The 14175-nt window shown below is 37.7% G+C and overlaps 1 protein-coding gene across 1 annotated transcript; it reads left to right on the top strand.

The window, feature by feature from the left end:
- The first annotated feature begins 13310 nt into the window (after positions 1-13310).
- Positions 13311-13847, top strand: LOC140974863 (uncharacterized mitochondrial protein AtMg00300-like). The gene has a single exon (XM_073438347.1). The coding sequence runs from the start codon at positions 13311-13313 to the stop codon at positions 13845-13847; it is 537 nt and encodes a 178-aa protein (XP_073294448.1).
- The last annotated feature ends 328 nt before the right edge of the window (positions 13848-14175 follow it).

Below are 14175 nucleotides of genomic sequence, written 5' to 3'. Positions count from 1 at the left end.
AGCTTGTGTCCTTTGTGGTTGCCGTGAGTTTATTATGTTTGTGGGACTCTAGTTCATGTTAAAACTTTGCTTGAACATAACTTAACATCATGGCAGCCCCTTAAACACAATATGACATGAATTTGGAAATAAAAACCATGCTTTAAACAACACATATGCATGAAAAACGAAATATAATCAAGTGTTCTTTGTTTATTCATGCACAATGATTTAAAATATTTACTATGGTGTGAAAGACGAGAAAAATAAGAATTATGGCGTGCCTTTGCGTTTTATACGCACGAAATAACGTTGGCGACGAAGAACGGAGTGAAACCTTGGCTAGCTTTGATACGTCTGCCCTTTTTATCGGTTAAGAGTACTAGAGATTTTTTTTTTTAACCTCACATAGCATTCAGCCGAACCATAAAATTTCATAAAATATTTTTGACATCATTTTAAAATAAACAACCAACTAACATTTTTCTAAATCTAAAAATAACATTTGAAAAGTATAGCCCATACTATAACCTCTCAAAAACCACTCATAATCATGATAAAAGTCATAAAATCTTTTAACATAAATCATAACATATATGCGGAAACTAGCGTCGGTCCTCGGGTCATGTGCACCTCCAGTGCAGTCGGATCAACCATCAAGACCTCCATTAGCATTATCATGATAACCTGCATCCATCACACCTAGTGAGTCTAAAGACTCAACACACCATAATCTTTATAACAAATAATACATATAAAACCACATGCAACAGTGAAAATTACTTGTACTTAAAATATCGTTTTCATGAAGATGCATAAACTTTAAACATGAACATTTTCTTAAACATTTTCTTGATGCATAAACTTTAATTAAAACGTTTTCATGATATGCATAACATAAACCTTAACTTTTTCCTTTTCCTCAACATGACATGACATAAAACCCTTTTCATGATCATAAACATTTTTCCTTTTCCTTTTCCTTTGTTGAATTCAGATCGTTAATTGTGACTTTCCTCACATGACATGATCGATGGATCCATCTAAATATAACCACAGTACTGGGCGGCGGGGACATCAGCGACGCTCTCACCGGTCAACTGAGCCTTGGCCTAACATGATCGAATAGAAATACGATCGTCGGGGCTCCCTCTGGGGCCTTCTCCCATAAATGGGCTCCCTCTGGGGCCTTCTCCCCTCACGATATTCCCATTCTTCCTCAAACCTCATAACCTCATATTCGCAATAATGGAAACACGATCGTCGGGCTCCCACTGGGACCATCACCCTCACGACATCGCCATTATTAACGAATTAGTCACAATCACTTCACCTCCTTCAACATTTTACATTTTCATCACTTATAAAAATCATCCATATAATATCATTTTTATTTTTGAAACCAAGCATACAACATGTCTTTTAAATGTCAACCTTAAATCATAAAAATCCTATAGACATTTAAAAATCATAATTTAATCATGAACATTTCATAAACATTTAAAAATAATCATTTTAACCTCAAAATATTTAAAATAACATTTTGACATTTTAAATCATAAACATATAAAATTCCCTAAACATTTAAAATATCATTTTAACTTATAAAATCCCATAAACGTTTAAACTATCATTTTAACATTTAGAATTCCATAAGCATCCATAACTATAGAAAATAATCATATTAGCACATAAAACAGCATTCAGGGCACTGCCATGACGTTTACTAATTTTTAGGTGTGAAAAGACCGTTTTACCCCTAGACGTAAAATTTCACGTTTTTGACATGTTCTTAATTCCGTTAACTCTAACATGTCCCAAATAATTATTTAAGCCTACATTAATTTTCTCATATTTTTATTTAGCCTAAAACGAGGACTTTTAAATTTATCTTTAAATGTGACGTATTAATGCGTTTTAATCCCGAATTAAACCAAACCTTAATATAAAATTCCCAAATTAAAAACTTAGACTTATAATAATTATTTAAGCTTAAACCTAATTTTTCATAATTTTATAAAGCTTAAAACTAGGTGTTTCAATTAACTCGTTAATTAGCGTTTCGTGCGGCGATTAAATCCCGGAAAATTCCAAAACTCATTATTTTGATCCCAAATTTTTAACATAACATTTTTAGAATTTATTCTACCCTTCCAAGTCATGAGCCACACCCGTGGACCCTTGGATCAATTTTTAGTTCTTTAATTTTCGTTTTTGACACCTTAACGAACACACCGAGCCATCTCCTAATTTACCCGAGCCACGCCCGAGCCACCTTGAACCAAAACTTAGCCAACCCATCTAGGGACCCTACTGTGCAAGCCCAGCCCCAAAACATGACCCTAACCCGCTCAAAAAGCCTACTGAACATGACCCAATTTTCTGCATATGTGTGTGTCTTGTGTTCTAGTTGTATTAGGACTCCTAGCCAGCTTAGGTCACCTCCAGCCGAGCCACCCCCAAGCCCAGTCGACCATGACCACCCCTGGACCAAGCCCAGACCCTACCCATGCCAGCCCACGCCCTAGAAAGCAAGCTGCGAACACCTGGACTTCAAGGACAGCAACCTGCGCGTAATATACCATCCTCACGTTTCTGGTTCTTTCTCTTGTCCTGCTTGAACCAACCCCTAGCAGCCCCTGCCCCAACCTTAGACCACCTTCTCTATACCCTAAAGGACCTAGTTCAACCCAGCCAAAGCCCCAGACCGAGCCCCCTGAATCCCTGCACAGCAGCTGCACAAACGTGACAGCAAGTTGATCTCCCGGGTGGGAGTCCTCGATGGATGGGACTCCTCCCAGCCCACTTTTTTTCGAATCCTAGCATGGCTAGGACCCCTGCTCAGACCCCTCACGGCCCTGGCTAGCCCTGGAACCAAGCCCAGTCCAGCCATGCCAACAAGGACACAAAACCGAACTCCTTTACTCCCATGACAGCAACCTGGTCCCATCTTGTTTCCTTTGTCGTTTGCAGCGTTTTAGTGTGTTCTAAGACCCCTAAACTTGTGTAAAACTTGCCCCTTAACATCCTAATTCATGGCAGCCCCTTTAGATCACATAAAACATGATTTTGGGACATAAATTCATACCTTAAACACATAAGAATGCATAAAAACGAATTTGTTCAAAAAAAAAGATCATGTTTTCATACAAAGTAATTCAAAGCAATAGTATGGTGTGATAGATGAGAAAAGAAAGATTTATGGCGTGCCTTTGCGTATTATACGCTCGAATAATCGTTGACGTCGAAGAACGGATCGAAACCTTAGCTTTTGTTCTCTTGGAACCCTTCGAAAATCCTCTTCCAATATGTGTGTATGTGTGCCGTGAGTATATGGGGTGGGGGAAAGAGTTTTTGTTTTGCAAAAGAGGGTGGCGTGAGTTTTTGTGTGTATGGAATAGGGTTTGTGTGATTTATTTAATGTAAACTCTAATTAAATCATTAATTAATCTCTAGGCCTATCAAGCCAATTAATTTGAGCCCATTATAAGTAATAATTAGAATTTAATAAAATCATAAAAATGGTTTTGGTAAAATAAGTTCGTGAATTAAATGGCGGGTTGCTTAAAAGCTCGCATTTTAGTTGAAAATCCAACACCGATAAAAATTACGTCACGGCGTATAAAATCACTTCAAAATCTCTTATTTTCAAAAAATATGAAAAATCATCAATCATATTTTAAATAATTAAAAATAATTATTTAATGAAAAATATTTTCTATTTTTCAGCCCTCGGTCTCCGTTCCTCGATCGCAACTCGAATAATCTTTAAAAATACATTTTAATGCAACCATGTAGAAAATATATTTAAACATGTCAATATGTACAACATAATTAATTAATACAATTAAAACATTTAATTAAAATACAAAGGAATTTAATAATTGCATGCATGTGGTTTGCGTGGACCTTTAAATTTTCGGGGCGTTACAAGCTTTTTTCTTGAATCCTTCGGAAATCCCTTCAATATGTTGTGTGTGTAGTGCCGTGTGGTTGTGTGTTTTGGGAGAGAATTTCTGAAATTTTTTTTTTCTTTTAACGTGGGAGGCGTGCACATGAGGGTAGGGTTTTAGGTTATTAGTGTATTAAATAGCTAATTAGATACTAACAAGTCTTTAGGCTTATTAAGCCTCTAAATTAAGCCCATTAGTCTTAATTAGAATTTAATAAAATATTATCCAGGTTTTTGTTTAAATAAATTTGTGAATTTATTAGCCTGGTTGCCAAAAAACTCGTATTTTAGTTGAAAAATCAACACCGATAAAAGTTACGTCTCGACGTATAAAATCATCCCAAAACCTCTTATTTTCAAAAATACTAAAAAGAAATAACCATATTTTAAATAATGAAGGACAATTATTAAATTAAAACATTTTACGTTTTTTTCATCCCTCGGTCTCCGTTCCTCGATCGCAACTTGAATATTCCTTAAAAATACAATTTTTATGCATGATGATAATTAAGTCATATTTTTCATATAAACATGTATGTCACAAAATCAATTAGCAATTAAAATCAGTTAATTAGTCATTTTTCATGTTTCCTAGATTCGCATGCAGTTGGATTACGTCTTCTTAATTTTGAACCTTACAATTCCTCTCCCCCTTAAATAAAATTTCGTCCTCGAAAATAGGACTTACCGAATAGATCAGGATAGCGACTCTTCAAGTCCCTCTCGATTTCCCAAGTAGCTTCCTCTTCCGAGTGATTCAGCTACTTGACCTTGACCATTGGAATGACTTTGTTTCGCAATCTTCTTTCTTGCCTTGCTAAGATCTGAACAGGTCTTTCTTCATATGTCATATTTTGAGTTAATTGAAGAGGTTCATAATTAAGCACATGTGACGGGTTCGACATGTACTTCCGCAGCATCGAAATATGGAACACATTATGAACTCCCGAAAGTGTTGGTGGCAATGCCACTTTATAAGCTAGTATCCCAATCCTCTCCACAATCTCAAATGGACCAATAAATCTTGGGCTTAGTTTCCCTTTTTTGCCAAATCGCATAACACCCTTCATGGGTGCTATTTTCACAAATACATGATCTCCCACTGCAAACTCTAAGTCCTTCCGTCGCTTGTCTGCATAACTCTTTTGTCGGCTCTGCGCCGTCTTCATTCTATCACGAAATTTTGACTATAAGCTCGGTAGTCTCTTCAATCACGTCTGGACCAATATCTCTTCTTTCACCAACTTCGTCTCAATGAATAGGAGATCTACATTTTCTTCCATAAAGTGCCTCGAAAGGAGCCATCCCGATTGATAATTGATAGCTATTATTGTAGGTGAACTCCACTAGAGGTAATCTTGGTTCCCAACTGCCTTGGAAATCAATAACACATGCTCGAAGTAGATCTTCTAAAATCTGTATAACTCTTTCTGACTGTGCATCGGTTTGAGGATAAAATGTTGTACTGAATAATAACATGGTCCCCATCGCTGCATGTAGAATTTTCCAAAACGATAACGTAAATCTCCGATCTCTGTCAGAAACAATGGATACAGGAATCCCATGCAGACGGACTATCTCTCGGATATACAAGTCGGCGTATTGAATCATGGTGAAAGTCGTCTTGATAGGTAGAAAATGCGCTGATTTAGTAAGACGATCAACTATCACCCATATAGCATTGAACTCCTTAACTGTCTTTGGCAATCCCACAACAAAGTCCAAGGTGACATTTTCCCATTTTCACTCGGGAATAGGGAGCGGCTTCAATTTCCCTGCTGGTCTTTGATGCTCTGCTTTAACTTGTTGGCAGGTCAAACACTTGGATACAAACTTCAGAATGTCTCTCTTCATGCATGGCCACCAATATAGCAACTGCACATCTTTGTACATTTTCGTGCTACCCGGGTGGATGGAATAAGTTGTGTCATGAGCTTCCTTCATAATAAGATCTCTCAAAGAATCGTCACTAGGAACCCATAACCGATCTCGATAACGAACTATACCATCCACCTCTGAATATAATTTCCGACCCTTGGCTTCATCTCTAGCTCTCCACTTTTGTAATTGTTCATCAGTGGACTGCCCATCACGAATTATATCTCTCAAGGTCGACTGTACTGACAATGTGGCAAGATTAGGGGCCTCGCCCCTAGCATACACTGTAAGCCCAAACCGATGTATCTCAGACTGCAACGGTCTTTGGAGTGATATATGAGTGATAACTGCTGCTTTCCTACTCAGTGCATCTTCCACTACATTAGCTTTTCTCGGATGGTAGCTAATGTCACAATCATAATCTTTTACTAACTCAAGCCATCTGCGCTGTCTCATATTCAGCTCTTTTTGAGTGAAGAAGTATTTCAAAGTTTTATAGTCGGTGACTATCTTGCACTTCTCCCCGTAAAGGTAGTGTATCCAAATCTTTAGTGCAAAGACTACTGCTGCAAGCTCAAGATCATGAGTGGGGTAGTTTTTCTCGTGAATCTTCAACTGTTTTGACGCATTGGCTATAACTCGGTCATTTTGCATCAGAACTGCGCCCAATCCAAGTTTAGATGCGTCGGTATAAAGAACATAATCCCCTCGCCCTGATGGCATAGATAACACTGGTGCTGAAATCAAGGCTTGCTTTAACTTGTCAAAACTGTCTTGACACTCGGATCCCCATATAAACTTTGCATTATTCTTAGTCAAGGATGTCAATGGTACTGCAATGGATGAGAATCCCTTGATGAATTTGCGATAATAGCCGGTAAGTCCCAATAAACTGCGAATCTCGGTAACACGCTTCGGTACTGGCCACTCTTTCACTGCCTCGACTTTGCTTGGATCAACTTCAACGCCATTACTAGAAATGATGTGGCCTAAGAATGCCACTCTATCGAGCCAAAACTCGCACTTGCTGAATTTTGCATATAGCTTCCTGTCTTGGTACTTGCAGTGCTGTCCTCAAATGACGACTATGCTCCTATTTGTTCTTCGATTAAATCAATATATCATCAATGAAGACTATAATAAACTGATCCAGATACGGCTGAAATACGCGATTCATGATATCCATGAAGATTGCTGGTGCATTAGTCAGACCGAATGGCATGACCATAAACTCGTAGTGCCCATAGCTAGTACGGAATGTTGTCTTGTGCACATCAGACTCTTTCACTTTTAATTGATGGTATCCAGATCGCAAATCAATTTTAGAAAATACCGCTGCTCCTTGCAACTGATCAAATAAATCTTCAATTCTTGGCAGTTTATATTTATTTTTGATAGTGACCTTGTTAAGCTCTCGATAATCGATGCATAGACGCATGCTGCCATCTTTGTTTTTCATAAATAATACTGGTGCGTCCCATGGAGAATAACTAGGGCGAATGAAGCCCTTGTCTACCAATTCTTGGATTAGATCTTTTAATTCTTTCATTTCATCGGGTGCTAGACGATAAGGCGCTTTAGACATAGGAACGGTGCCCGGCATAAGATCAATAGAGAATTCCACTTCACTATCAGGTGGAATACCAGAAACGTCCTCGAGAAAGACGCTAGGAAAATCCCTCACAATATCAACATCTTCTAATTTCTGACTGATAGATTCCTGTGCAGTAGTGACACATGCTAGATAAGCTTGGCATCCATGCTTAATAAGCTTCCTCGCACATAGACAAGAGATAATGTGCGGCATTTGCTTGTTTCTTGTCGCCGCGAAGACAAAATATTTACCACTAGGTGGCCTAATAGATACTGATCGCTGACGGAAATCAATCGAAGCTCCATTCACTGATAGCCAATCCATCCCAAGTATATTATCAAATTCGGGCATCGGAAGCACAATAAGATCTGCCCGCACAACATCCTTGAATAAACGAAGCTCCAGATTCTTGACAATTTAAGACGTGAGCATTTGATCACCGGATGGAATTGAAACTTTGAAACCCAGACCCATATCTTGAGAAATAATATTCAGTCTTTTGATGAAGGTTTCAGATATGAATGAATGTGTAGCTCCCGAGTCTAAAAGTGCATAGGTTGCTACACCTCGAATGATAATCCTCCCTGCAGCGAAAATGTCCTTTAAATCTTTTCATGTTGAAGCTTAAGGATTTACTATCATTAATTTTCCAAAGATATATGAAGATTACGCATTGAACTTAAGCATTTTTGGAACAATTGCATTTTAGTCCTTCAAATATATTTTATTATTTTTTTTCCTGAAATTTGCATATTAGTCCCCAAAATTTTCGGATATTTGCATTAAAGCCCTTATATTTTTGAATTTTTCATTTTAGCCCTTGAAGATTTCAAAAATTACATTCATGGCCCTTTAGGAATTCGGTAATTGCATTTTGGTCCCTTAACTTTTTGAAACTTACAATTTATATCTCAAAATTTTGAAATTCCCTTTAGTTATTATTTTCTTTAAATTTTGGCCCTCAACTTTTTATTTGGAAACAACTCATCCTTTACATAAAATGTGCCACAAATTAATATCATTTCTATGGTTCTTAAAATCATAACTTGAATTCAACTATGTAGAACATGCAATCTAATTTCCGTTAGGTTAGATTTTGTTCCCAAATCAATTTCTAATAACCATTTTTAACATTTCATGCAATAATAAGCAATATAAAAATGTTAAACGACTAGGTTACCCGTAATGAGTGTAGTGTCTGCCTCTTCCTCAGCTTCTTCAGCATTCATAACGTAAGCTCGTGCCGTAATAGCTGCTTTTCTCTTTGGGCAATCAATAGCTTTGTGTCCAGCCTCCTTGCAGTAGAAACATTTGAAGGATCCCCATTCGCATTTGCCAAGATGTATACAGTTGCACTCCTTGCAAGGTTGCCTCTCGGCAGGCTTCGGTGCTCCAGGATTTTGTGGTGCTGGCTTCTTGACTGGACCCTGAGGCTTTTGAGGTCCTTGAGGTCTAGGAGGACCTGTATATGGTTTCTTATTAGGATGATTGTTACTTTGGTGTAGTTGCCTCTTGCGCTGTAACTCAAAGTCAATGTCCTTTAAGAATTGCTCAGCCTGATATGCATAGGTAACTGCTGTAGCATGATCCACAGGATGCATCATCATAACCTTATCCTAAATGGTAGGTCGAAGGCCATCCATGAAGTGTCTAAGCTTTTCTTCCGCATCCCTGGCAATAAGGGGTACAAAGTGACAACCCCTATCAAATTTCTTCACAAAATCAGCAACAGATACGTCTCCCTGACGGATAAGTAGTACACCTCACACGGTCAGCAACAGATACGTCTCATAGAATTTTGTCTTGAATTGAGCCCAAGTGAGTGTAGCAAGGTCTACACCATGCTCGGCTCCTTCCCACCATAAAGATGCGTCATCCCTCAACAGATAAGTAGTACACCTCACACGGTCAGCATCTCCCATGTCTAAATAGCGAAAGTGTACCTCAAGTGAACAAATCCAACTCTCAGCAGCAAAGGGATCAGTAGTACCAGAAAATTCCTTCGGCCCTAGCCTTCATAATTGTTCATAAATATCATGTTGTGGCCTAGGTGGCTGCTGTAGCTGTTGCTGCTGCATCTGCTGTAACTGCAGCTGTAACTGTTGCTGCTGTAACTGCTGCTGCTGTAATTGTTGCTCGAAGAGACGAGCCATCCCCTCTAATGCACGGGTAGCAGGATCCCCTGGGGGTGGTGGTGGTGGAACATTTCCTTGATGATTCACACTGTTCTCTGCATGGTTTCCATTAACGGGGGCACGTCGAGGAGGCATTTTATCTGAACGTTTTCCAAATTCTAACGTAACCAACATGCATTTAAATCTAAGTTCTCTAATCATGTGACATATCCTAACTCGTTTTAGCAATTTAAGCATGCAAGGCATAAGTACTCAAAGAGCTAATAAACATGTAATTTAAACAAAATATTCATATCGTCATGCAAATAACAACATATTAATTCACATAAAGCATGTAAAACTCACAACTTGAGCCTTGACGACTGATCTTCCCGGCGCTGATAGTGGTACAACCCTTTACAGGAACCTGGCTCTGATACCAACCGAAACGTCTGCCCTTTTTATTGCTTAAAAAGTACTAGAAATTTTTTTAAAAAACCACTCAATTTTCATCCATGTGAATTTACCACATAAAAATATTTTTATAAAATATTTTCCCCTTTAAAATAACACATCATTCAACTAGCATTTTAAAATCAAGTGAAATAGTCATAAATATGAAATCGTCAACTGTCTTACCAAACCTAAAAGCAATAAGTTTGAAAAGTATAGCTCATACTAAACCTCTCAAAAATATCTCAAAAAGCATAAATAAATAGTCCTAAAAATCTTTAACGTAAATCATGAAGCATAAATCATAAATGCTGAAAAAGTAGAAGCGCTGGTCCTCGGGTTGTGTGCGCAAACAGTCCAGACAAATCATCCATCAAGCCCTCCCTCAACCTCACCTGCATCCATCATACCTAGTGAGTTTAAAGACTCAACACACCATAATCTTTATAACAAATAATACGTATAAAACCACATGCAACAGTGAAAATACTTTTACGTAAAAATAACATTTCATGACATGCACATAAACTTTAATTTTCCTTTTTCCTCAACATGACATATCATAAACATTTTTCATGATCATAAACATTTTCCTTTTCCTTTTCCTTTTTTTTTGAATTCAGATCGTTAATTGTGACTTTCCTCAAACCTTAAAAAGTCGATGGATCCATCCAAAGTACTGGGCGGCGGGGGACACCAGCAACACTCTCACCGATCAACTGGCCCTGGCCTATCCTCATCGAATAGAAATACGATCGTCGGGGCTCCCTTTGGGGCCTTTCCCATAAATGGGTTCTCTCGGGGGCCTTTTCCCTTCACGACATTTCTATTCTTACCGTTACCACAAAACCGTACCACATATTCGTAACGATGGAAATACGATCGTCGGTCTCCCAATGGGACCGTCACCCTCACGATATCTCCAACATTATCGAATTAGTCACAATTACTTCACTTTCTTCAACATTTACATTCTCATTACTTTATAAAAATCATGCATAACATATCATTTTGTTTTTGAAACTAAGCATGCAACATGTCTTTTAAATGTCTTCCTTCAATCATAAAAATCAAATAGACATTTTAAAAATCATTATTTAATCATGACCATTTCATAAACCTTTAAAAATAATCATAATATCATAAAAATAGCATTCAGAGCACTGCCATGACGCTTATTAATTTTTGGTGTAAAAAGACTGTTTTACCCCTGGACTTGACATTTTACGTTTTTGACTTTTTTCTTGATTTCTTGATTTTAACATGTCCCAAATAATTATTTAAGCCTAAATTAATTTTTTCCATAATTTTATTTAGCTTAAATATTAGACTTTTTCATTTATCTTTATTTAATTGTTTTGACTGTGTTTTAATCCCGAAAAATCCCAAACTTTAATATAAAACTCCTAAATTCAAAATTTAGTCTTTTTATATTATTTTAGCTGTTACGAACTATGACTCGACCCCTCGTGAGCCGTTTTTCCAATTTTTTCATTAGTTAAAACCCTAAATTGACACCTAAACTTCGACCCCGAGCCAACTTTCGATTTTCACGAATTACCCTCAAACCATGTTGATCTAAAACCTGACCAACCTCCTAAAGTACCCTACTGGACCCTTAGACCACTAAGGACCCATCCCAAAACCCAAAAACGTACGCTGGAAGTCGCCACATGCTGCAGCTGAGAATCCCTAGTGTGGTAGGACTCTATGATTTGGTGTCTAGGACTTAAACCGACGCCCCAGCCCTTGAACCATCACATTGTGCACCTTTTTAGGACCCTAATGAGACACCCTAGCCCAGCCCGTGACCTACATGCCTAGCCCCTATGCCCCTGGACGCTTGCACCCTCTCGCGCACATGCTGCACGGTTCTCGGGTGGGAGTCCTAGTATTGCTAGGACTCCTTCCCCAGCCCTTACCGCGAGTCCTAGCATGGCTAGGAATCCCCCCTGACTCCCGTACCACTCTGGATAGACTTGGTCCTAGCCAAACCAAGCCTAACCCCCAAGACAAGAAAACCGCACCCCATGTTCCCATGACAGCCGAGATCGATTCCAGCTTGTTTCCTTTGTGGTTGCCGTGAATTTAGTATGTTTGTGGGACTCTAGTTCTTGTAAAAACTTTGCTTGAACATAACTTAACATCATGGCAGCCCCTTAAACACAATATGACATGAATTTTGAATTAAAAACCATGCTTTAAACAACACATATGCATGAAAAACGAAATATAATCAAGTGTTCTTTGTTTATTCATGCACAATGATTTAAAATATTTACTATGGTGTGAATGAAGAGAAAATGAAGAATTATGGTGTGCCTTTGCATTTTATACGCACGAAATAACGTTGGCGACGAAGAACGGAGTGAAACCTTGGCTAGCTTTTTCCTTGAATCCTTCGAAAATCCCTTCAATATGCTGTGTGTGTAGTGCCGTGTGGTTGTGTGTTTTAAGAGAGAATTTCTGATTTTTTTTTCTTTTAACGTGGGAGGCGTGCACATGAGGGTAGGGTTTTATGTGATTAGTGTATTAATTAGCTAATTAGATACTAACAAGGCTTTAGGCCTATTAAGCCTCTAAATTAAGCCCATTAGTCTTAATTAGAATTTAATAAAATATTATCAAGGTTTTTGTTTAAATAAATTTGTGAATTTATTAGCCGGGTTGCCAAAAAGCTCGTATTTTAGTTGAAAAACCAACACCGATAAAAGTTACGTCTCGACGTATAAAATCACCCCAAAACCTCTTATTTTCAAAAATTCTAAAAAGAAATAACCGTATTTTAAATAATGAAGGACAATTACTATATAAAAACATTTTACGTTTTTTTTCAGCTCTCGGTCTTCGTTCCTTGATCGCAACTTGAATATTCCTTAAAAATACAATTTTTATGCATGATAATAATGAAGTCATATTTTTCATATAAACATTTATGTTACAAAATCAATTAGCAATTAAAATCAGTTAATTAATCATTTTTGATGTTTCCTAGATTCGCGTGTAGTTGGATTACGTTTTCTTAATTTTGGACCTTACACTGTGCGTGGGAGATCAACAAATAGATCAAGACTGGATTTTAGACAGCGGATGCTCCTTTCATATGTCACCAAACAGAGACTGGTTTATGGCTTTTGAAGAGATAAATGCTGGACAAGTCATTCTGGGAAACAAAAAGACTTGCCAAGTCCAGGGAATTGGCACAATAAGACTAATCATGCACGATAGGACTGAACTCATACTAAAAGCTGTGAGATATGTCCCTGAGTTAAAGAGAAACTTAATCTCTCTTGGAAGCCTTGATCAGCTAGGATATACCTTCAAGGCATAGAAGGGTAAAATGACAGTATTCAAAGGCTCCCTTGCTGTAATGAAGGGTGTAAGATCAAATGGACTCTACACTCTTCATGGAGGGACTCACTCTGGATCTGTCAGTGCTGCTAAACAAAGCTTTGACAACACGATGATGTGGCATTTGAGATTAGCACATATCAGTGATAGAGGAATACAAGAACTCCAAAAACAAGGCCTCCTGGGTAACAGACCACTAAGAAAACTTGAGTTTTGTGAGGATTGTGTAAAAGGTAAATCCACAAGAGTGAAATTGAACAATGGAATTCATGTGTCCTCTGCCCCTTTGGAATATGTACACTCTGATCTCTGGGCACCATCAAGAGTTCTATCAAATGGAGGGGCAAGATACATCATGTCTATCATTGATGACTACTCTCGAAGGGTATGGGTGTATATCTTGAGAAACAAAAATGAAGCTCTAGACAGATTTAAGCAGTGGCTGGTTTTGCTTGAAAATCAGTCTGGCAAAAGACTAAAGAAGCTCATAACAGACAATGGTTTAGAGTTTTGTGCTACTACTTAAATTATAATTCACCCAAGTGTAAGTTGTCTGCAAGTAATATATTTCATAAGTACGAGATCGATCTACAGAGAGGTTATTTTAAGTTCAAATTTATTAATTTATAAATAACCAAATGCAAGAACGAAGTTTACAAATTATAAATTTTGTCAAGGCTCGAGGATTTATTCATGGTTTATGCAATATTGTTTTACTAAAAGTAAAACAAAGGAAACCACCATAAATAATGGTTCCAAGAAAATTAAATATTTAAGCACACACCTAATATAATATAGTTCCCACTATAGAAAATACCGAATTCACCGATATTTTATATATGGTACCTATGATT

Source organism: Primulina huaijiensis, chromosome 4, assembly GCF_012295235.1.
Source record: "Primulina huaijiensis isolate GDHJ02 chromosome 4, ASM1229523v2, whole genome shotgun sequence".
NCBI classification, from domain to species: domain Eukaryota; kingdom Viridiplantae; phylum Streptophyta; class Magnoliopsida; order Lamiales; family Gesneriaceae; genus Primulina; species Primulina huaijiensis.
Note: the sequence above shows the minus strand (reverse complement) of the source record. Positions and strands in the feature narration are given on the sequence as shown.

Excerpts from the sequence above, each read along its gene's own strand:
- LOC140974863 (XM_073438347.1), top strand. The coding sequence starts at position 13,311 with ATGACAGTATTCAAAGGCTCCCTTGCTGTAATGAAGGGTGTAAGATCA.